Source organism: Gaeumannomyces tritici, assembly GCF_000145635.1.
Source record: "Gaeumannomyces tritici R3-111a-1 unplaced genomic scaffold supercont2.4, whole genome shotgun sequence".
Taxonomy (NCBI): Eukaryota; Fungi; Ascomycota; class Sordariomycetes; order Magnaporthales; family Magnaporthaceae; genus Gaeumannomyces; species Gaeumannomyces tritici.
In genome coordinates this window covers 2,993,130-3,015,738 of record NW_008804548.1, presented here as the reverse complement: position 1 = coordinate 3,015,738, position 22,609 = coordinate 2,993,130, and the positions used below count along the sequence as shown (strand labels likewise).

General features: G+C 58.8%; 8 protein-coding genes across 8 annotated transcripts; 4 read left to right on the top strand and 4 right to left on the bottom strand.

Annotated features, from left to right (window-relative positions):
• Positions 1–223: 223 nt before the first annotated feature.
• On the bottom strand, positions 224–539 carry GGTG_08411 (hypothetical protein; the record flags this gene model as incomplete). Its single annotated transcript, XM_009226251.1, has 2 exons — positions 224–374; positions 490–539. 2 exons carry the CDS (start codon positions 537–539, stop codon positions 224–226), a joined length of 201 nt encoding a protein of 66 aa, XP_009224515.1.
• Positions 540–2,058: 1,519 nt separating this feature from the next.
• Positions 2,059–5,325, top strand: GGTG_08410 (hypothetical protein). The gene has a single exon (XM_009226250.1). The coding sequence runs from the start codon at positions 2,329–2,331 to the stop codon at positions 4,750–4,752; it is 2,424 nt and encodes an 807-aa protein (XP_009224514.1). The 5' UTR covers positions 2,059–2,328; the 3' UTR covers positions 4,753–5,325.
• GGTG_08409 (hypothetical protein) lies at positions 5,158–6,918 on the bottom strand. Its single transcript, XM_009226249.1, has one exon. It carries the CDS (start codon positions 6,754–6,756, stop codon positions 5,560–5,562), a length of 1,197 nt encoding a protein of 398 aa, XP_009224513.1. The 5' UTR covers positions 6,757–6,918; the 3' UTR covers positions 5,158–5,559.
• A 611-nt stretch (positions 6,919–7,529) lies between these two features.
• Positions 7,530–12,770, top strand: GGTG_08408 (dicer-like protein 1). Its single transcript, XM_009226248.1, has 3 exons — positions 7,530–8,227; positions 8,314–9,279; positions 9,354–12,770. Exons 1-3 carry the CDS (start codon positions 7,538–7,540, stop codon positions 12,519–12,521), a joined length of 4,824 nt encoding a protein of 1,607 aa, XP_009224512.1. The 5' UTR covers positions 7,530–7,537; the 3' UTR covers positions 12,522–12,770.
• Positions 12,771–12,902: 132 nt separating this feature from the next.
• GGTG_08407 (hypothetical protein) lies at positions 12,903–13,166 on the top strand (the record flags this gene model as incomplete). Its single annotated transcript, XM_009226247.1, has 1 exon — positions 12,903–13,166. One exon carries the CDS (start codon positions 12,903–12,905, stop codon positions 13,164–13,166), a length of 264 nt encoding a protein of 87 aa, XP_009224511.1.
• GGTG_08406 (hypothetical protein) lies at positions 13,108–16,552 on the bottom strand. Its single transcript, XM_009226246.1, has 3 exons — positions 16,356–16,552; positions 15,046–16,299; positions 13,108–14,942 (listed from the first exon to the last, which is right to left on the bottom strand). Exons 1-3 carry the CDS (start codon positions 16,474–16,476, stop codon positions 13,549–13,551), a joined length of 2,769 nt encoding a protein of 922 aa, XP_009224510.1. The 5' UTR covers positions 16,477–16,552; the 3' UTR covers positions 13,108–13,548.
• Positions 16,553–18,505: 1,953 nt separating this feature from the next.
• On the top strand, positions 18,506–21,262 carry GGTG_08405 (hypothetical protein). The gene is made up of 3 exons (XM_009226245.1): positions 18,506–20,530; positions 20,633–20,811; positions 20,912–21,262. Exons 1-3 carry the CDS (start codon positions 20,016–20,018, stop codon positions 21,040–21,042), a joined length of 825 nt encoding a protein of 274 aa, XP_009224509.1. The 5' UTR covers positions 18,506–20,015; the 3' UTR covers positions 21,043–21,262.
• Positions 21,126–22,609, bottom strand: GGTG_08404 (hypothetical protein). Its single transcript, XM_009226244.1, has 2 exons — positions 21,823–22,609; positions 21,126–21,723 (listed from the first exon to the last, which is right to left on the bottom strand). The coding sequence occupies exons 1-2, from the start codon at positions 22,205–22,207 to the stop codon at positions 21,353–21,355; spliced, it is 756 nt and encodes a 251-aa protein (XP_009224508.1). The 5' UTR covers positions 22,208–22,609; the 3' UTR covers positions 21,126–21,352.

Below are 22,609 nucleotides of genomic sequence, written 5' to 3'. Positions count from 1 at the left end.
GGTCCCTGTCATGGCGTGGATTGTGCACATCCTAGAGCGGCACCACATCCTCATTATTCCGGGGTGTCCCCTCTTCAGACCGTATGTGTATTCCCGGTTGACCCCCCAACGTAAAAACAAAGTTCGTGTAGTTCGTGACCTTAATTCCTTTCCCCCCCTGGTCTCGGCTGTGTTCGGGGGAGCCTGTATTGTTTATTGCTCAGCAAGAATTGGTTTGCTTGGCTCATATGCCCCCGCCGCTCCGCTCGACGCTGACGTATCGCGACGTCTTCTGGGCGAGCTCGTTATTCCTGATCGCGTCGGCCTGGTACTTGATCATCATGCCAACAGCGGCGGCTGCCGAGATGGCCACGGCGGCGGCGCGGCCTCTTCGGCTGTGCAGAAAGGGGAGGCGAAGCGGTCAGCCAATGGCATGGTTGGTTGGTTGGTTGGTTGGCTGGCACTTGGCCATTTCTCAAGCAAGAAAGAGGGATATATAGGGCAACATACGCGATGGCGTGGGCGCTCCCGCGGTTCAGGGGCATCTTTGTCTGATCCATCTTGGAGGGGCGGGAAGCTTGGAGCTGGTGGTTGTGGGCTGCGATAGCTGGTGGGGGGAGCGTTCCGCCTGGTATTGGTAGGTAAAAGAGGAGTCGCCGATGTGGGAGGAGCAGGCGAGAAGAAGCACGTTGGACGCTGAAGGCGGAAGACGACGGAAGAAAGATCACAGGCAAGAAAACAAGGAGGTCGAGCGAGCGCCAAGCAGGCGGTCAGAAGAAGAGCTGGGCTGAAGTGGTAGGAAACACGGGAGGCGGAAGCAGGCGATGTCTGGGGACATCGTATGTTTATGTGGGGGGAGGGAGAGGCAAGGGGTCCTTGGAAAGTTCATACAAAAACACCCCCCAAGGTGGATTAGGGTCAACAAAACCTTGACGTGACCGTTTTGCCAGGAAACGTAAGAAGTCGGTAAAGCGAGCTTGTGCATTTGCTAAATTAGGAACTTAGTACTTGACGCTATGTTGGGGAAAAAGCATGCAGGCGGGGCCAGGGCCTCGGCACCCACAAGTGGCGAGCATGCTCTCATCTTCAAGCTGGCCATGGAGCACACGACTTGGGATGGTCTGGAAGCTGTCCCTGTAGCTCCCGAGCTGCGCTGGGTCACGCGGGGAGCGCCATGATTCGTTCTTGGCCGCCTCCACCCGAACTGCGGGGTTTGCCATTGTTGGGCAAGCACATTGGCAGGAGGAGAAGCAGCGACTTACCTAAGGGATTAGAATCAGGGATTAGAATCAATTGTTAGTGCGGTAGGACAGTGCCCCTGTATCTTCCTGAGCCGGAGAAATCCCACTGCGCCACATTTGGCGATCACACTTGACAGCCTCAACCGACGATATGCGGCCGTGGGATGACTCTCTTTATCCTATTTATTCAACCTACAGTTGGGCATTCGAGGCGTGACGGGTCTCAGCAGCGCACCAAGGTGGGGCATCGCAACGGCTGGGGCTGGCAGGGCTGTCGTAGGGGTTTCTTCTCCTTGGTCCAGGAGGGTGCGCGGGCGGGTTTACCAGAAGTGACCAGGTATCTCTGGTAAATAACCCAAGGTTCCTTCCAAGGTTGTCGCCCTTCTGACTCTGCCCAAAGCCGTTCCCTGTCAGATGCTGCGATTGACATCACTTATAATCAATTTAAATCGCCGCAACTCACAGATCTCGTGTGTTTCTTTCCGTGTTAGCTTGTACTAAGGACATGCCCCCGTATACCTTGGTCAATGTAAATTTACATATTCCGTTTTTTTTTTTGTTTATTTCATTCCTCACCTTTTTTGTATTCTGCTTTCCGCTCCGTCCAATGGGAATAATCCCCAAGCCGCATTGTTCATTGCACAAGGCAAATATGGCAGCTGCGACCGACACAGCACACCACAGCCAATCGAATCCCATCAAAGATGCGACGTTGGTCGCCCTGAACCCGCCCGGGCATGGGCAGCCCTGGGCGGGCTGTCTGACATCCATTCTGACTGCATTAATGCGGCTGGCCTTAGGACCTTATGTTCTGCCTGCCTGCCCGCCCGCACTGCTTGTGTAGCTCAGCAGCGAAAGCTCAGTAGGGAAAGCTCTGGCGATCTGGCGCAGCCGGACTGCCCCTCGCATCAGGCAGCCATCAAATACTTTCCTACCGGGCGTGTGCGCCCACCAGGCTGACAAAACATCTCGTGCTTCCCACCTTTAAAATGCCATGAGCATTAACGCCTACTTCGCTATAATACTCCAACGGTACATCGCATCCCAGCCCCGAGATAGAGCGACGCACCAGACACTCTGAGCTCTGTTGTCAGACCTCCGAGCCGTCATGTCCTGCGAACGTCCTGCAACGACCCCTTCGTGGGCCGGACAAGATGCGTCACAGGCCTCGCCCAGTACAACCATCGACATGGCAGTCAACTTCATGCTACCCAAGGAGCATCAGACCCAGGACGACTTCACAACCACGGCCATGCACGACATGGACGTCAACTGCGTCCAAACAGCCGCCAGCGATATGTGCCAGGGCGACGTCCTGATCTTGCTCAACATCCCTCAGCACAAGGCGAACAGGACCTGCAGTGGCGGGAGGTTTCCGCCTTCCTATCGCCTCCGCTTCGCCTCGGGCATCTTGCGCAACTGCGGATTTGACTTGTTTCCTCGTCTATTGGATAACAAGAAGTACCAGGCCAGGATCCGCGCGTCTCTGATGGCCAAGGAGCCGGTTCCTGAGGGCATCGAGTATATACTCGACCTCGGACCCTCCAGCGACGATGACGTGCGCTCGTCTCACCTTGAGACCCTCACTCTGTCCAAGGGCCTGATGCGCTGGTTTAGAACCGCCCTTGTGCCGCCCAGGATCAACAAGGCCCTCGTCTCGGGTCACGATGACAGATGCGAGTGTGCCATGAGCGACCACCCCTCGGCTTTTTCTCAAGAGAGACCGCCCGCCCGGCAGCTGCATGGCTGCCTCTGGGATGACCTGGGTGATGAGCTTCGATTCCGGAACACCATGGAGGACTATTGCGAGGTTCGCCACGCGGCCAACGTTATCCGGTTGCTGAGGAGGATACTGGGCGGCGGTGGGATGTCAGGCGGCGGTGAGCTGATCCTCGACTCGGCTCCCCGTGTCTTTACCATTGCCGGCCTCGCCAAGCTGTTCGAGTTGAACTACTCGGAGCAGAGCACCTGGTTGCGTCGTGATATACGCGCCTGGTTTCTCACTGGGATGAACAAAAGCATCATCGAGATCCTCGCCGAGGATGCCATCGTCATGGGATATCACGTAAAGATCCCTGAAGTCACCCATGCCGCCTACCGGATTCTTGCGAGCGAGCACGCGCTGCAGATCGAGAGTTCCTCGCCCCCGCCCCGCGGCGGTCACCTGACCTCCGTCTTTGGCCGTCCGCTTCGCGACATCAACAACGATGCGATCCAGACGGCCATCGAGCATGGAGGCCGGGCTCTTGCCGAGCGCGTTCTCGGAACTGTGGCGCACCTCCGGTCGGACCAGGTTTTTGACTGGCTCGACCTCGGCGAGTGGCACAAGTTCAAGCTGCTCGAGACGAAGGCAAAGAGCTCGTTGGAAGCCGGGGCTAGGTCACAAAGCATCGGAACCATTCTAGAAGCCTGCGGGGCCTTGAAAGAGGCCTTGATCGAGTTCGTTCGCGAGCGCGTCTTGGACGCGCTGTATATTCAGGAAAATCTCAGTAGTATCGATTCGTACGCCCAAGGCATGAACTGCTTCATCGCGTCATCCCAGCGCACCACCCCCGAAGGCACGCCGAGGACGTGGAGGTTCTCATACATGTGGAGTTATGTTCTCAATGACAACCAAAAGGCCTTGACCTCTGCCTTTTGGAGGCGCCTAGGATCGAGGTGGCCAGCCGTTGTGCATGCGTCGGCGGCCAGTCACATCGATTTCGTTCGACTTGCCAGAGAGCTCAACGATGCCCTCAACGACTGGGGCTTCAACATTACTGACTATATCCCCGAGTACTTCGACATCGCCCGCTTGTTCAGACAGCTTGAGGACAAGATGAGCAACCGCATTTGTGCACAAATGTGGGCCTCCAGCTCAGTCGAGGATTATTCGACCCAGGAGTACACAACCCAGCACAACTTCGCCATCTCATCCCACATGCTCCTTGGGCTGAACGACGACGAGATGCGCTTTTTGCCCCTTTGGGCCGGCGGCCTGAACGATGGGAGCGGTGGCGTTTACGATATGGGCGAGGTTCCACCGCCCATGTCCGGTCTCGGGCCCTCCGGGCCGGGCCCCAGCTTCCACACGGGCCAGACGGTAGGAACCGAGACAACGAACTCGACCGTCAGCGACCTCGGGCTCGGCGACATGGACATCCAGAGCTACACGACGGAAACGCAAACCTTCCAGGCCCACCGGGGCCCCTCCTCGGCCGTCCCATCGAGCCGTGGTCCTGGCGCCTCGGAAGACATGGACTTCGACGACGCCCGGTACGCCGAGCCCGCGGACCACCAGCCGGTCGGCCAGGCGATCCAGCACACGGTCGAGGCTCTAGGTCAGAGCCCGAGGACCGGCGACCCGAACCCCCTGACAGGCGTCAATTTGCGCTCTCTCGATGACAGCGACATGCAATACATCTTTGGGGGTGGCGACGACGACGATGAGGGAGAGTACGGATTCGACAGCGGCTCCGCCACGCCGACTGGATCTGCGACGAACACGATGGACGTTGACCGCAGCTCCGAGTCTGACTGGACCATGACCTGACCGCTGCAAATCGGGTGCGCCAATTTTCTTTATACGAGGGAGCCCAGTCCTCCTTTACTCTCCTTGCTTCGATATCATACTATCTCACTCTTACTGGCTATTTCCTGGGCGTAATCTGGATGGGAAACTGGGAAACGACCTCGGGGCGGCCCACTTCCTTGAAATTGTTGACTTCGGGTTTTCGCTATTTCTTTTTCCTTTTTTCTTTTCACATTGAAGCCACAAAGAACACGCGCGATACCATGAGGGGTTGTGCCCGCTATCTTGCTGTATCTGGGTTTTTTTGTCGGCTTGGGGGCCTGGTGTCTGCGCTGGCGAAGGAACGGTCCGCTGTCATTGTTTGGAGTTTGTTCCGTACCTAGGGAGTCATCTAGGTCTCCATCGTCGCGCAGCTGTACAAAGTACTGAAGGGGGTGACCGACCGAGATGGTATGCCTCTCTATTTCCTCAGGCATGTATTCAGTCGGATGTCAGATAACCCGTAGGCATAATTTGATCCCATGGGCGACTGCGACTCGGTGCCCAAGTGAGTTTGTTATGTAGCGTGGTCTAGGCAATACCTCAACTCGGCGGTTAAAAAGAGGTGTCCTCTCTTTGAAAAGGTGATATCACGGCCATAGGACAGTGATCTGACCAATAGAGGGCGGTATGCATGAAGTAGCGGATGTTTCTCCTTGAGCTTGACGTCGACGACTTCGAATGGGGGTACCTAACGGGTATCACATGTATCTATCTGCGGGTATCTCATCCGACCGGGCCCTCTCCGTCCCTCCCAAAGCGCGCCAAAGGGGGTGCGGTGTGCGAGCCTCAACCCCTGTTCAACGTGTTTCCGGACCCGCGCGGGTTGGCCTCGACATACTCGTCCCAGGCGCGGGCCTTGTACATCTCGGCGTCGGCCTTTTCGACATCGTCCTCGTCCGGCTCGGGTATGATGCCGCTGGCCTCGCCGCCGCCCTCGATGATGCCGCCGCGCCGGCGCTCCTCCTCGAGGTACTCGTCGATGCTCATGGTCGGCAGGTTGTGGCCCGGCCGGAAGACGCCCTTTGCCAGCTCGGCGCGGTTGCCGACGATGGTGAAGGGCTGCAGCGGCTTCCCGCCCTTGTCGAGGAGGGGCCCGCCGCCGGCGCCGAGGATGGACTGCAGGCGGTGCAGGTCGACGCGCGAGGTCCGCTGCGAATCCTGATCGGCCGCCTCGCGGCGTCGGCGCTCGTCGTCCTCGACGGTGGCGCCCGACGGCGGCAGGAACGGCTCGGGCGCCAGCGCCAGAACCTCCTCCTCGCGGTTGATGCTCTCGAGCGCCTGCAGGGCCTCGTCGGCCGCCATCTCGAGCTGCGTCAGGCGCGCCGGCCGGATCCACTCCTCGGCCGCGTCCTCGGCCTCGGCCTCCTCCAGCGCGTTGCCGCCGCCGCCGCCGCCGCCTTCGTCGTCCCCTTCCGACGTTGATGCCGTCGCGGGTGCCGCCGCAGACCCTCTAAGCTTGGTCCACGCCGCGCGGGCCCCGAGGGCCTCGAGCTTGGCGCGCAGCTCCTTCTCGCGGCGGAACGCGGCGATCTTCGCGTCGCGGCGGCGGGCCGGGTCGGCGGGCAGGGTCGAGAAGGAGGCGGGCGACTCGTCGTAGTCGCGCAGCAGGCGCTGCTGCGGGGCGGCCAGGGCGCCGTACGAGTCGAGCAGGTGCAGGAAGCGCTCGTGGCGGGCGCGCGACTCCTTGAGGACGGCGCGGCGGGCCGCAGGGCCCTCGGTCGGCACCTTTTGCGCCAGGCTGGCCAGGTGATGCTCCACCAGCATGTAGGGCAGGTAGTCGGTCCGCACGTCCTCGAGCGTCTCGTTGGGGCTGAAGACGGACGCCCGGCCGATCAGCGCCAGCGCCTGTTGGTACGCCTCGACGGCCGCGTCGAGCCGCGCGCGACGGTCCGGGCCGCTCGCCTCGTACGCGCCGTCCAGGGCGAGCCTGCCGGCTTCGGCCTCGCGGTGCCAGTCGGCGAGGGTTTTGGCTCCCTGGTCCATGCTTCGGAGGGGTGTGGTCTTTTTGCCTGCTTCTACTCTGGTAACGTGTTTTTATCTCTTCATTTGCAACTTTGGGCTTGATCGTAGCTTCGACGTGGCTTTGTCAGGATGTCGCAATGTCACAGCTTCAGGTTTGATGGTGAATTTGGAGTTTGCCACATGCAAGACCCAACATTACCATGAGGGGAGCTCCGGGGGTGGGGGGTACATGCCGGGATGTACCTCCAGGTGTGGGTCGCAGATTATCCTGGCACGTCACCGGCCCACCACTATCTGATCCGGCAGGGGCCTTCTCAGGCGTTGCTACTTCCCATCTTCTCTTGCTCGTCACTGGCTGAGCTCTTTTAGTAGAGTGATGAGTTCTACGAGTTAGTAGCCGGGCAAGCAGCCAGCTATTTCATCATTTGTGATTTTCTTCTTTTCTTTCTTTTCCGCCTTACTTCTCTTCCACTGGCGCACGGCAGCGTCCGTCTTAGTGCTCCAGATCAGGCAAGAGCCTTCGACCAGCTCATCCAGCCAGAGCTGTACCTACCCGCACCCAGATATCTGAAATCTCAGGCAGCCTGGCAGGAGCACGTTTGCTTTCATCTACTTCAACCCTTTATGCGTGACCATCACTCTTTCAAATCACAACCACCCAGACGGCAATGGGATAGGTAGGCGCCGTTTGCTCTCAAGCAATCCTCTCCTCAGGCAGACTCGCCAAACCAAACATTAGTCCACCCTGATGAGGATTCGTGGGCAGTCTCTGACAGCTACCTTAGATTCGTTTCTACGCTTGATGGTTGCTTCTTCTCGACTTCATTCTAAATACCATCCTACTCCAGCCCTCCTCTCTCTGCTTCACCGGCGGCCGACCAGTGCCTCAGCTAACAACCCCACCCACATCACCATGGACTGCTTGCTGAGCTCGCTGGCGCCAACCGGCCGATGTGACCAAATACCGACCTCAGAGAACTTCGGTGCCGCCAAAGCGGGCGCTACCCAGAGCCTTAGAACTCCACTTGTCAATAATGTCAGCGGTGACGCTAGTGAGGACGAGAATCAAGACGATGATGGTAGTCTCGATGGCCGCATAGAGCTGGTCGCCGGCGCGCCTTCCAAGCCTCGGAAGATATCCGAGAAAAGGCGAGCTGACAATGCCATCTTCGAGAGCTGGGTGGAGAAGAACAAAGTTCGCCTTTCCCAGGGCTCGAGCAACGCAAAGTCCAATGACAAAGCAGGCAGCACAGAACTTGGGTCTGATCCCACAGCTGATAAACCGTCCAGGTCTCAGGGAATGAGAATCATCGAGGGACCCAGGGAGTATCAGATCGAGCTGTTCGAGAGGGCCAAGCAGAAAAACACGATCGCTGTCCTTGACACTGGCACCGGAAAAACCCTGATCTCCATCCTGCTCATCAGACACATCATCGAGAAGGAGCTTGAGACACGCTCTCAGGGCAAGGAGAATAGGGCCACATTCTTCCTGGTAGGCACTGCGACGCTGCCTACACTTCACCAAGGGTTCTTTGTATGTTATCGTATTGACTGGTCTTTCCTATTCATCTCCAACAGGTCGACAAGGTCACTCTCGTCTGGCAACAGACAAAACAGCTACACTCCAACCTCGATTTCGCGATCACCGGCATCCATGGAGACTCTGTGACCCACCTCTGGAATGACATTGAATACTGGCAAAAGCTCAGGAGCGACAACATGGTGATCGTGTGCACGGCCGAAATCCTCTATACTTGCCTTGCTCGAGGCTACATCAACATGCGGCAGATCAACCTTCTCGTTTTTGATGAGGCTCACCACACTAAAAAGAACCACCCCTACGCCAGGATCATCAAGGACTTCTATGTTACTGAGGAAGACCCTGATGCGCGGCCTCGCGTGCTGGGCATGACAGCTTCGCCATTCGACACCAAGACCATACACATTGAGAAGGCTGCCTCGGAACTTGAGCGCCTTCTGCACAGCGAAATAGCGACAATCGCCGACGATGAGCTGCTCAAGGCCATTGGCAACAGAGCTGAGGAGCGCAATGTGCCATACGCCTTTCTGCCTCACAGAGAGCCAACCGATCTTTGCAAGAAACTGGAGACTCTGCTCAGATCCCACAGCCAGTTCAAGAAGGCCTTTTCCACCGCCAAGATTGTAGCAAGCGAGCTGGGCCCATGGTGCGCTGACAGACTCTGGGAGCTAAAGTTCCAAGACGACAGCGGGCTGGAGGGCCGAGCCGAGAGCAACAGCAGGCGCGAGAACAGCGAATGGCAAATGTGCGAGACTGATCAACTTGGCGACCTGCGCGAGGCGGCCTTGATCGTCAAAAACAGCGCGCTCGGGCCTCCTCAGGATGACGGCCTTTCCAGCAAGACACTCAAACTGCTGGAGATTCTCGAGGAGAACTTCTGCTCTGAGACCTCTACGCAATGCATCGTCTTCGTCGAACGTCGCGATGTGGCCGTGCTTCTGACAGACCTGGTCCAGAACCCTGCTATGAGTGTCAGGTTCCCCTATCTGAACGCCGCATACCTGGTAAGTTGGCATAGCAGCTTGGATTTGACTTGCTTGATGGGTATCACTCTGACTGTGGATGGCTATCCGGGTAGATTGCCTCGGGTCGGGGCGACTCGCACACGTCCATCTCCAATAAGAAACAGGAGGCGACGGTCTGGTCGTTCCGCCTGAGGGAGCTCAACTGCCTCTTCGCAACATCCATCGCGGAGGAGGGCCTGGACATTCCCGGATGCAACCTGGTCATCCGGTTTGATCTCCACAAGACAACAATCCAATACATCCAATCTAGGGGCCGTGCGCGCATGGCCGGCTCTGTCTTCATTCAGATGACGGAAATGGGAAATCAGGATCATATGAGGAGCTGGTACCAGCACCAGGCCGACGAGAGAACCATGCGCCAGTTCTGCGCTGCGCTTCCCGAGGATCGAATCCTACAGAGAATCGGTGCCGACGTAGATTCTGCCCTGCATGGAGACCAAGGCCAGAGAGTCTATGTCGTTCCTGAGACGGGTGCCAGGCTGACATACAAACATAGCCTCAATGTGTTGGCCGAATACGTGGGCACCCTTCCAGTGAACGTGGAGGGACTGAGCTTCGGGCCAGAGTATACCGTCATCCCCGTCATTGGCGGATTCCAGGGTGAAGTCCTTCTGCCGGAGTCTTCGCCACTGAGGAGCGCCACGGGCAGCATCCAACGCTCAAAAGCGGTTGCCAAATGCTCAGCAGCCTATGCCATGTGCATCTCGCTCATCGAGGCAGGCTATCTAGATGCCTACCTCAAGTCAACCTTCAGGAAGGTCCTGCCGCTGATGCGAAACGCCCGTCTCGCTGTCAGCTCCAAGAAGAAGGCCCAGTACGACATGCAGACGAAGCCCGATATGTGGTCTGATCTCGGGACTGCTTCCAGGTTGTTCGCCACGGCGCTGGTTCTTACGAACCCGGAGGCCTTGCTGCAAGACTCGAGGCCTCTTCTCCTCCTCACCAGAAAGCCCATTCCGCAAGTTGCTTCCATTCCTCTGTTCATCGCCAAACGCCGGCGATCCGACGTCCAGTGTATACCCTTACCGCCGATGGAGACGACCGAAGCTGGTCTACTCGGCCTCAGCAGCTTCACCTTTTGCATTTTTAGAGACGTCTTCAGCAAAGACTTTGACGGAACCGCTGCGGATCTCCCTTACTTCCTCGCGCCCGTTATGAAGGGCCATGAGCATGCATTTTCGGAGACGGTCGATTCACACGCGCTAGTTGACTGGCCAGCTATCGACGCCATCCAGACCCCCAACGCTATGCCCGACAGCAACAGCGAGCCAGACGAGTTCTTCCAGCACAAGTTTGTGGCAGACCCGTTCGATGGATCCCGCAAATTCTTCATGAGCAGGGTCCGCCGGGACTTGACGCCTCAAGACAAGGTCCCAGAGGACGTCCCAGCGCCAGCTCACAGAAGCTGGCGGACGGCGGAGCACACAATCCTGAACTACAGTGTCAGCCTCTGGTCGAAGTCTCGTGATGCAATCATCCCACGGCTTCGGAAGGATGCACCGGTCGTCGAGGCCGAGCTAGTCTCGCTTCGTCGTAATCTGCTCGACCAGAACGACGCGGAGACTGCGGTGCCCCAGCGGACCTGCTTCCTGGTTCTGGAGACGCTACAGATATCCCGACTGCCTGTTGAGGTCGTATCCATGGCCTACAACTTCCCAGCCATCATCTACCGTCTCGAAAACAACTTGATCGCACTTAACTGCTGCAACCTGTTGGGTCTGAGCATCCGCCCTGACCTTGCCCTGGAGGCGGTGACCAAGGATAGCGACAACTCAGATGAGCCGGACGAGGCACCCGTCAATTTTCAAGGCGGCATGGGCAAAAACTACGAACGTCTTGAGTTCCTCGGCGACTGCTTCCTCAAAATGGCCACCACAATTGCGCTCTTCACGCTCATGGCGGGAGACGAGTTCGAGTACCACGTGGAGCGCATGACGGACATCTGCAACAAGAACCTGCTCAACGTGGCCCTCGATATGGGTCTGCAGAAGTACATCCGGTCCAAGTCGTTCAACCGCAGAACCTGGTACCCGTCGGGCCTGACTCTGCTCAAGGGAAAGCGTCTCGAGGCGGATGCCACGCACTCGCTCGGGGACAAGTCCATCGCCGACGTCTGCGAGGCCCTCATCGGGGCGGCCTACTTGACGGGGCGGGAGCGCAACAGCTTTGACATGGCCGTTAAGGCGGTCACCCTGCTAACGCGCAGCCAGACGCACACGATGAAGTCGTTTGCCGAGTACCGCGCGGCCTATGTCAAGCCCGAGTGGCAGACGGTGCCGGCTTCGCGGCTTCAGCTGGAGTTGGCGCGGCGGATCAAGGAGAAGATGGGGTACGAGTTCAAGGACGCGCGCCTGCTGCGGTCCGCCTTCATGCACCCGTCGTACCCGCGCGTCTACGAAAACATCCCGAGCTACCAGCGGCTCGAGTTCCTGGGCGACGCGCTCCTCGACATGACGTGTATCGACCACCTCTTCGGCCGCTTCCCGGACCGCGACCCACAGTGGCTGACGGAGCACAAGATGGCCATGGTGTCGAATCAGTTCTACGGCTGCCTCGCCGTCGAGCTCGGCTTCCACCGCCACGTCGTCTGCCTCAAGACGCAGCTGCAGGGCCAGATCGCCGACTGGGTCGACCGGCTGGGCGAGCGCCGCCGCCGCGCCGAGCAGGCCGCCGTGGACGCGGGCCGCCCTGCGGCCGACTTTGCCCGCAACTTCTGGGTAGACATGGAGCACCCGCCCAAGTGCCTCCCGGACGTGCTCGAGGCCTACGTGGGCGCGCTCTTCGTCGACGCGGGCTACGACTACGGCGCCGTCGAGGCCTTTTGGGCCGAGCACGTGCGGCCCTGGTTCGCCGACATGGCCGCCTACGATACCTACTCGGCCCACCACCCCGTCACGCACCTCAACAGCATCCTGGTGCACCAGCTCGGCTGCACGCACCACCGCCTGCTCGTGCGCGAGATCGCCGACACGGCGTCGGGCGAGGCCGTCGTCGCGGGCGCCACGCGGGTCGTCGCCGCCTGCCTCGTCCACGGCGAGGTGCGCTGCCACGCCGCCTCGGCCAGCGGCCGCTACGCCAAGCTCGCCGTGGCCAGGAAGGCCATCGCCATGTTCGGGGACATGGGCCCGGCCGAGTTCCGCCGCCTGACCGGCTGCGACTGCAGGCCCGGCCAGGACGGCGGTTTGGCCGTCGAGGAGGACGATGGGGACGAACGGCGGTGACGGGCGCGCCGAGGGGGTGGTCGGCGCACGGTCCTAGGGCGCCACCGGCGCGGGCTCGGAAGGTGGGCGAGGGAATGGGTGTGGATAGAATGGCGTACGCAGGGAGGCTGCCGACGCAGCCCTCGCTGACCACTGGCTGCTGGTAATCTAGTAGGTAGACGTGGCAACAGATCTCTCTCGCTCGGAGGGCAGTCTCACTCAGACTTCTTCAGCGTGAATACAGAAATATCCGGTTGAGGATGAACAAGCCACAAGTTCTGCCTTGATAAGCGACTTACACCTTTGCCAAACTACTCTAAACATCATTCTCCTAACCCAGGTTGCCAAGGCGCAGTACCTAAACTCGATGACGAAGCACGAGTTCATACATCCCACAGCGTTATGCAGCTTCCAGCCGTCACCAAAGGCTTGGCCAGGCAGGCAGGCAGGCAGCAAGGAACCGAAACGACAACGCCGGAAAAATACTTTCCGGCGCCGACGCGCGACTGCCGGCCGCCGGGCCACTCGGTTCTAGGAAACATCATCGAGTCCCTATGGCTGCCTACAATGGCCCTCAACAGCTACGATTTGAAACTTGAAAAGATCGAGCTTGTTGAGAACTTCCCGGGAGTGGGAGTGGCTTTGGTTCACAGCTTCAGCAACTAAACATAGAAGACCATCTTGATTCCTCATGACCCAAGGCGTCGTGCCTATCCACACGCTCATCCCATTCCCATGTCCCAGTTTTCATTTCCGTCAAAAAAAAAAATACGTACGCAAAGATAGTTGTGAAAGAACGCAGGCGCATAATCAGCACCCGGGTGCAAATTGGCATTGGTACTGGAATTCCTCAGTGCCATGGAAGAAGAGGAATAAATACAATGCCTGAAGTACCACCCATATATTCATGTACAAAAGAAGAGTAAAAGAAAAATGGGATGAGAAGAACACAAAGTCATTTCGTACATGAGGCAAGCGGAATGAGGTTAGGACAAGGCTCTTAATAATAATAATAAAACAGCCCGCAAAGTCGATGAGTTCGCAGTAATTACGCATGTTGGGCGGTGTCCATTGGAACCATGCTTTTCTTCTGTTCCTGGACAGGGGAAGAGGAGGCGGGGGCGGCCTTGTCGCCTCTATGTATCGCCATCTCCATCGTTCTCCTCCTCGCTTTGTCGAGTTTGCGGAAACGTATGACAGCTGCGATGTCAATTTTGGTGACTGGAAGGCGGTCACTGGGCTTCTGGTCGTCATCGCCGGTGGTGGTGGTGCGATCACCGCTGTAGTTGCCGGTGCTCTTTGGAGAATTGTAGTTGCTAGTACCATTGTATTTACTGCCGCTGGCATCTCCCGAGTCGGGTATGCACGGAGCAGGCCCGGCCATGAGCGTCCGACCCGTGTCTGTAGTTGTCGTAGTCTTGACAGACTTGACAGACTTGACAGACCTAGTAGGTCCAAGGGGGACGGGCACCTCGGGTGCCGGGGCGTAGTGGCTGTCTTCTTCATACCCACCGGTTTGGGAGAAGGCGTAGCCAAAGGCGGAAAGCCGTTGAGATCCCTTGCGGCCGCGATGGGACGGCCGAGATCGGATGCTTCCATGATCGCTGCGATAGGTAGCGCGTGGTGGCGACTGTGTCCATGGGTACTCCTGCTGATCCAAAGACGCGGTCTCGGCAGCGTTCGACTGCCGCCTGCGACGGCTACGGCCACGCGAAGGCGCAGTGAAGATACTAGCGACCGAGGTCATGGGCCGATGTCCTCGTGGAGGACTTTCTCGCCGACTCATTCGGAAGCTGTGCTGACATCCCAGCGTGCCGGCCGAGGTGGCCGGGCGCCGGCGAGGTTGTGGTGGAGGGTGTAATATGGCTGGTGGCGTGGAGGTGATGTCATGGAGGGAATCGTGCAGACCCGGAAGCTCGGAAAATCCGTAGCCTGAATCGCGGAAAAGCAGATCCTCTTCATTGACAGGCGACCTCTGGCGACGCGGGGCGATGAATGAGTCGTCATCAGATGAGATATAGTCGTCCATGTTGAAGCATTCTGTCGCTTGGCGCCCCAGCATCGGTGGGGCGCCATCGGGGACCAACTGCAGTTTTCCTAGATGATCTGTCGAGTATATGGAGCCTCGGGCCGACGACAGCGGCAAGGAAACGCTGGAGAAGGCATGGGACGTGGGAAAACTGGCATCGATGGATGTGTTTGCCGTATGCCGAGACATAGGGCGGTTGCCGAAGAAATTGGTGCTGAGGGAAGAGATGCTATGTGTGTCAGATGTCAGGGACCAGTTGCGCAGGCTGCTGTCACGCTCGGGTACGTGTTCGTAGATTTCCTCCAGCTGGCCGGCCTTGGGAAAGGTCATGCTACGGCTCCGCGAGTAACCGTGGCCTCGGCGGGGCTCGGCCGACGCGCGGTCGTCACTGCGCGTAGGCGACGGCTTCACACCTGTACAAAAGATTTGCGGTTAGACGGCCTCCAGCATTGCCATAGTGGCACGGAACAGCAAGTGAGATGCCATGACACGAAAAAGGAGGTTGGCAACACTGACAAGGCGCCGGCGCAGATTCCGCGCCGACGGGTTCGCCCGAGCCACCACTCGCCGAAGACGAGACGGAAAGCTGCAAGGCGTGCCGCGTGCACTTGGCCCACGGGGAGGACGACTGGGCGGGAGCAGACGTAAGCGCAAAACTGGGGACTGACCCACGGTTAGAGGCGGTGCCTGGTCTGCTTGAGGACGACGGTCGGTACGTCGCTGGCGGAAACCGGAAGAGGCTCTGTTTCTCCGAATGGGGCACGGCCGCAGGCAACCTCGACCCCTTGTCCATTAGATCCTCCAGCCTTCTCGGCACATAGTACGGCAGCGGTGGCACGTCCTCGCGGATGCCAGAGTCGTCCCAGCTTGTCATAGGTCGTGCTGGCATGGCTGATCCGGCGGTCGCCGGCCTTCTAAGCTCTGGAGGTATGGCGCTCCGATGCATACTATGCCGCCTCAGCTCGGCCGGCGCATTGCCCGAGAAGACCGAGCCAGTCCCCGTAGGAACGTAGGTCTTGAGGCTGGCCATCCGATCGGCTCCGCGAGCGGCCGCCATCTCTGACGCCGCCTTGTCAGGGAAGAGAGAAAACGATGGCATCTCGACATGTTTTTCGAGTCGGGGCGGGCTCGCATCGGTTTGCGCCCTTGCCCGCCGCACCGCAGTGAGAGGAAGATCTCGATAAGGTGGGGACTTGCCTCCTTGAGTACCATAGAAGGCCTGGACTTGGGAGGGGTCCCGGGTGTACGTGGCGTGCGAGAGATTTCTGTCCGCCACGTCTTCACCAAAGTCCTTGGCGCCCTCGGCTTGCACCCTGGTTCTGAAATCCGCGCGGGATATTTCTGAATGAGCGTCAAGAACATCTACAGACTTCCCAAGTTCACTGAACAGTGACGAGTTCCGCTTGTGGGAGGTGGCGTGATATGCCAGAGGAAAGACCTGTGTGAAACCGGCACCGTACTGGGCAAATTCAGGGGTTTCGCTCCGAGACGCCCGCGCCGGCTGATCACGGGGCTTCCGAAACGACAGCGGCGGCGCCCTAAACGAGTTCCGTCGTTTCGAGGCCGGCGCTGGCGCCGGATTTGCCCCCTCATAGGGAGGCACATCGGCGTTGCTGCTAATGCTGCTGGCGCCATGAAGCGGGGTTGTTGGTGCTGGGGCAGCAGGGTCGATGTTGTGGCTACCCAACGAGACTTGGGTATGCCTGAACTTGGCCGATTTGGACATTGTGTCCAGGATATTGGGGCCATTCCCCGCGACGGGATATGTCCCTATCACTTGGTCAGTCTCGAGCCCAGCCCAGCGCAAGGCATCATCAGAGACATACCTTGAAACGGCGAGTCAGAGGCTGTTGTGGCTTCATATGCTTGTGCCTTGACACCACGGCCAGACGCTTTGCTCGTTTGCCTCGAAGAAGACTTCCCGGAGAAGAGACTGAGGAATCCCATGGCAGCGGTTGAGAATATCCGGGCCAGGCCGGCCGCGCAGTACCGAAGTGGTGTAGCGGTTGTGTCGCTGCACGCGATTTCCGGTGTTATTGACTGAGCAGCCGCGGAAGCTTTGTCTCAGAGAAAACACAAAGCAGGCAGCCGTGAAAGAAGCTCAAGACAGGCTGTCATCAACAGTGGCGATTGTGTGGCGACCGTCCCGAAGAGAGTACTCCCGCGTCGCGGCCGAGCTGAAGCGGGGGATGTGGGATTGCCAATGGCTGCCGTCGCGGTAAGGAATGTGGGAGAAAAGACGAGGCAACAGGTGGGACAGAAGGAGAAGGAAGCACGGAGCAGGGGCGGAGAAGAGCAAGGGAGAAAGAGAGAAAGGGCAGGCAGGAGATGCTAGATCAAGGAAATAGAAAAGGCGTAGTCGACCAGGTCGATGCAAGGTGAGCGCGGCGAGGGTCGTTGACGGCGGTCGTGCGGCGGCCGGTCTCGTTAGGCTAGCTTCGTACTCCGGCGCTAGCCAAGCCCAGCAGGCGACGGGAAGGCTTGTGCAGAGCGCGAGACGGCGGGTATTGCAGTTTGGTTGCCAGGGCTGGCGGGAAGACGCAATACAAACACCGGGCGCTTGGCCTATCTCAATGGGCGCGATCCGCCCAGCCCCGTCCCCCAGCAAATCGAGCACCTGGCTGGTGGACAAGGGGGCGTCTCTTGCTGGGCCGCTTCCGAGATTGGGAGGAAGCAGAGGCATTAGAGGCGCGGGTCTGTAACACGTCGAGAGGGGGAAAAGGAAAAGGAAAAAAAGTCAAGCAAAACCACAGAGCTGGGCATGAGGTCAAATGGGCAGGCCTAGCCCTAGCCCTGGCCTGGTAGGTTCTTTGCTTCTTGTTCTCCCAATGTTCCTTCCGGCTGCCCGCCTGGCTGCACCACCCTGGACGCAACCAATGGGCCAATACCAATGGCCAATGCGGCACTCCAGTAACTGGTGTTTCAATGGTTGTGGGTCTTGGCCTCGGAGAGTTGCGTGGATCTGCACAAAAGCCATTGGCTGCCAGCCTCCACTTCGACTCGGAGCAAACGGGAGAAACAGGGGTCTCGGCGGGAGGGGGCACAACGCTATCCTAGATTCGATTCATTCCAAGGTCAGGTCCCAGCTGGCGACTGCCGCAAATGCATGCCAGCCTGGTGGCCGCACCACTCGTGGCCAATCACGGGCGGCGCCAGCAAGCCACCGGCCAGCACTTGAACCCTGTGCAACGGCCGGTTTATTCAATGTGAATCCAACTGGCCAATTCCCAGCCTTCCATCTCCTACCTCTCAGCTTTCACGCCAGCTTGAGTTGATGCCAACAAGGTGGTACCTACCTATGCCGTGCATATCAATATCAGCTGGCACCAACCTGGAATATGGAGTGGAGTGCCCCGTCGTCGGATCTTGCGACAACCGGATTATTGGGTTTAAGATAGGGCGGATGCGGGAAGAAATGCGCACGCGGGACGAGGCAAAAAGTAAGCAGGCAAGGAAAGAAAATCAGGAACAACGCTCCAATGCGCTAGCGGTTGGTCCTATCGCGACTTGCCAGGGGCCTGCTGGGGCCCACCAGCCAAAAATCAAACGCTGAGAGACCAGCCCCGATCCGCCGGCAACCCCAGCCTAGTTTGCACTGAAACCCCTGTCCGTCACACCGCAGATCCATCGCACGGTGCCGTTAGTGGCCCCTGCCCCCACCCCACCCACGGCCACCCACCAGCCATGACGCACTTTGGGGTTTGTCCGCTTCACCATCGTCTGAGTTTTGCTTTTACGCACAGGTGAATTGGCGATTACCATACGGGCACGCATACAAGACCAAACCCTCCAAGCCATATCCATCTCAAATTTTCGTCTGTATTTCCGTCCCGACAAAGGGACGACAGATTGATCGGCATGCGGAATTCCAACAGACGGCACCCCAGCCGCTCAGCCCTGCCCCCTGGACCCCAGAGCCTGAGTGGACCGACCGACCGATCCTGGGACCCCCCCTTGTCCGGTCCGCCGCCCCTGTGACGATCACCCAAGGTTCCCAGTCAGATAAGATTTTTCTTTTTTAGAAAATTATGCCTGAGTGATGTCCTGTATCCCTTCGTAAAGCCACCATCGGAAAAAAGAAAGATTTGGAGAAAATCGAAGAAGAGGGTGGCACAAGATGCTCTTCGTGGGATCGGCCAAATAAAACTCGTGCCAATAGTGCCAATCGAACAATATCGGGTGCGACTCAGGTCGGCCCTCAGCTGCGCAGACTCGGGCGTGGTTTGTTTGCTCGTTGCCTCGTCGAGTCTGACATGGAATTAGGGCTACTGCGAGGACTTTCGTCCCGTCCCGCTTTCAATCATTGAATCACTTGGCTCCCTTGCACAGCTTCTCACTGCCAAGCACAACCTGAAAGTCCTCATTTTGTTCACGGGAAGGCTGAAAATGACACATTGGCCGACGGGTCCCTCTCGAGGAAAGTGCTTGCAGCATGGACTGAGGCACGTCACTTCCACAGGCTGCGAGTCGGTGCCCCAAAGGCCAAACACCAAAAAGGGGAGGGACAACAGCCTTGGCGCCATCAGCCGAAGCGCAAGCTCTGGCCCAAGCCACGAAAAAAAAAAAAAAAAACTGCAGCTACGCAATAGCGAGCCGTTTGTCGCACCTTCCCCCAGCACCAGCACCGGCTCCAACTGCCATGGGCTCGACTTGACACCACACCACACCACGGCTGAAAGCATTGCACTTGCACACGTTGGATCAAACGGGGGGACGGGCAGCCGTTGATGGCCGGTGGAGATTTCCCTGCGTGCGTGCGTTGGTGCTGCAGCTGCTTGCGCTTGACTTGCATTTGACTTTCAGGCTAGACCGTGCCCTCCCAGATCGAAAACACTCCGCAAGGCCACGCCCGCACGTGCAGGAATGCTCGGACTCGATGGTTGCATTTTCCCACCACAACAAGAAGTCGTAGGGGTCACAGGGGGGCACCCAATCTGTGCCTATCTGCACGCTCAGGCGCTGTTGACCTAAGCGCAGCGCCCGTGCCCAGGACCGGTTTGTTTCGAAGAAACCCGGACCCGTCGCTGATGTTGGGACGAGCCGAGAATGAAGTCCCTTGGGGGGTTCCATTCATTTTTTTTTTTCTTTTCTTTTTTAGTAATCGTCTAATGAACGGATCGCGGTGCAATCTTGGTCACTCATCTACCAGGTGCTGTATACGCAGCCACGTGGAAACTGACATTTTGTTCAAGAGAAGCCGCTCCACGACACATCGTCACTCCCGAGGCTGGAAGTCGGTTGTGAAGCTAGGTTGACAGAGCCGGAAGGTGCTTTCTCCAATGGTGACCCCAGTGGAAAGGAGCAATACGTTATCATGCCCTGTCGTGGAAGGAGGATCCGGAACTGAACGAAGTGGGAAAATAAGGGGCTTTCTTGACGGTCCGTCCAGCTCAACTTCTACGTATCACTCAACCACATATTCTCTTCATCCTCGTACAACCGAGCAGCGTACAGCTATCCATTGAATCCATACCCCTAATTATTGTATGACTGTACCCAGCAGCAGATTCGAATCAACTCCCAGATTCCAACCTTGTCTCGCCTCGTTGCTCATCGGAGAGACGCCGTCCCACCTCCAAGTGTCTGCCAACTGTCCACCACAAGCAAAGCCACCCCCAGGAGCACCCATAATGGATTCGCAGGCCAACAAGGGCAAGTCCCTCCTGGACGTCATCAAGGAGGCCGCCGACACGGGCAGCAGCAGCTCCGGCGTCCAGCGGGCGCCCAAGAACAGAGCCGACTACACCTCGGACGACGCCTCCCTGGGCCAGCCCCAGGGCACGGTGGCGCCCGCTGTCACCCCGGTCGGCCAGCCCACCTCGCCCGCCCGGGACGAGGACCAGGCCAGCGCCGACAAGCCGGCCGACGCCGCCGCGACCACCACCGAGTACCACGACTGGGGCGCGGGCGACGACGAGGACAGCGACGACAGCCACGCGGCGTCTGCGGCCCCGTCTGCCCCGGCCGGGGGCAACCCCCCCTCGCGCGCGTCCGGCGCCAAGTAGGACCGCGCCATCGCGCCGCAGATGGGGGCCTACGACGACAACCCGCACGGCGACGCCGGCCTGGCGGTGGCAGGCTCCGCCCCGCCGGTGCCGCCCAGGGCCGCCGCGGCCACCTTCTGCCCGACCATGACCGTCGCGGATGTCTCGGATGTCGCGGACGGCCAGAGTCAGCAGCAACGTCGGCGCACGAGCATGTTTGCCAGGATGCCGTACCAGCGCCCCGCCCCGGCCGCCGACGAGGCTGGGATCGCCGAATCGGCCGAGGATCAAGACATTGGTGAGTTTGCTGCTCATTCCCTACCCCTTATTACCTGCCTAGGTGCCTGGTTAGGGGAGGGGTGTATGGAGAGATTATTGAAGCTAACCAGTCTCTCTAGCTCGCAAAGATTCGCACCAGCCAGATGATGTCAGCCTTCAGACACGGCGCAAGTCGGAAGGCGGCCAACTGATGCGACCTGCAAGCGGGCCCCCTGCGTCCTCGCCCACGGATGCAGACAATGGTCTGTAGGTGGCGGAGCTAAAATAGGAGAAGGCATAGCCATTGTCCTCCTTGCCGTACGGGGACAACTTTGACAAACCTATGAGAGTGTGCTCGGGTGTTGACGACTTTATCTTTTTATTGTATTATTATGTTGTTCCGTGAGCCGTGGTGAGAGACCTACAAATCAGCCCCGACCAATAAGACTTAGATAGAATGCTTTGCTAGAATCCCAGTACGGTCCAAAAAAGATAGGTCCGGATATTGCGGCCAGCTAGTCTCCCCATAAGTGACCCCTAGCCTCCGACCCATCCACCACATGAAGAAGGAGAAGTCCAATCTAGTCGAGGCTCTGAGCCAGCGCGACGATGCTGAAGCGCATGTCCCCGCCGGACCTCTCGAGGAAGGCGCGGGGTCCCAGCAGCAGCGCCTTCTCGGACAGCACGTCCTCGGAGTCGGCGAGGGTGCCCCTGGCCAGGGGCCCCTTGCGCCGGCCGTCGAGCTCCCAGAGGGTGCCGTCGTCGGCCTTGACGAAGCAGACGTAGTGCAGGTCGACGTCATCCGAGGCCGCGGGCGCCTCGGTGTCGCCCCGCGACGCCGCCGCCTTGTGCTGCGCCGCCAGGTCCGCGTTTGTCTCGAGCAGCCGGGCGCGCTCGGCGGGCGCCAGCGGGGTGGCGTCCTTGATGAGCTTGTCGAAGGTTGAGCCGGGGGCTGGTTTGTGTGTTAGCTTTGGGGTTTCTGGAAAGTAAAAGGTGAAAATATGGCCGATGGAGTGAAAAAAAAAAAACGCAGAAAGCAACAAAAACTTGCCAATAAATCCCCTCGCCGGCCCGTTGCTGACGGCGTGCACGATGGCCATCATGCCGCACGCGTTCCGGATGGTCTGGCGGAACCACATGACGGGCTCGGCGTCGCCGCTCCCCGAGTACTCGGCCAGGACCGAGTCCTCGGCTAGGCGGTGCGACTCGTACGCGGCCGCGACGGGGAAGACGAGCAGCAGCGCCAGGGCCGGGCGCGGGATGAAGGCCAGCATCTCGGGCTCGTCGATGGAGAAGACGTCGTGGCACTGCAGCGCCGCGCTCAGCCCTAGCTTGCGCACCAGGTCCGTCATCAGTTCCGGGTTCGCCTCGAGCGGGATGAAGGCCGGCCGCGCGGCGGCGGCGGCGGCGGGCTCGTCTGCGGCTGGGGTCGTCATGGTTGCTGTCGGTTTTGTGTTCTTGGGTAGATCTTGTGGGAGGGGTGAGGTATCAGCTTGGGTGCCGACCAATTTAGTGCGTGGAGGAGCAAAAACAGCCTTGGTGATCCTGGTTTCTAGTGAGGTCAGCTTGTTGCCTCGGCTGGTTTAAGCAGGCAACATTGGATGAGGTGGAATCAATCCCGCGCCGTTTGGCGGGGTTGCCTAACTTGCAGCGATAATCTCATACCAGACTCCACTGAAATCACCAGTGGTCTCGACGCTAATAGAGAAGTACTCAGACATGGTGCCCGGAAAAAAGTCTGGACCGCAAATTTTTTCCCCTACCCAAACTCTACCTTTCCCACTACCATTGTACCAGCACCAAAGCCAAACAATATGCCCGCGCCGCACTCTACACCT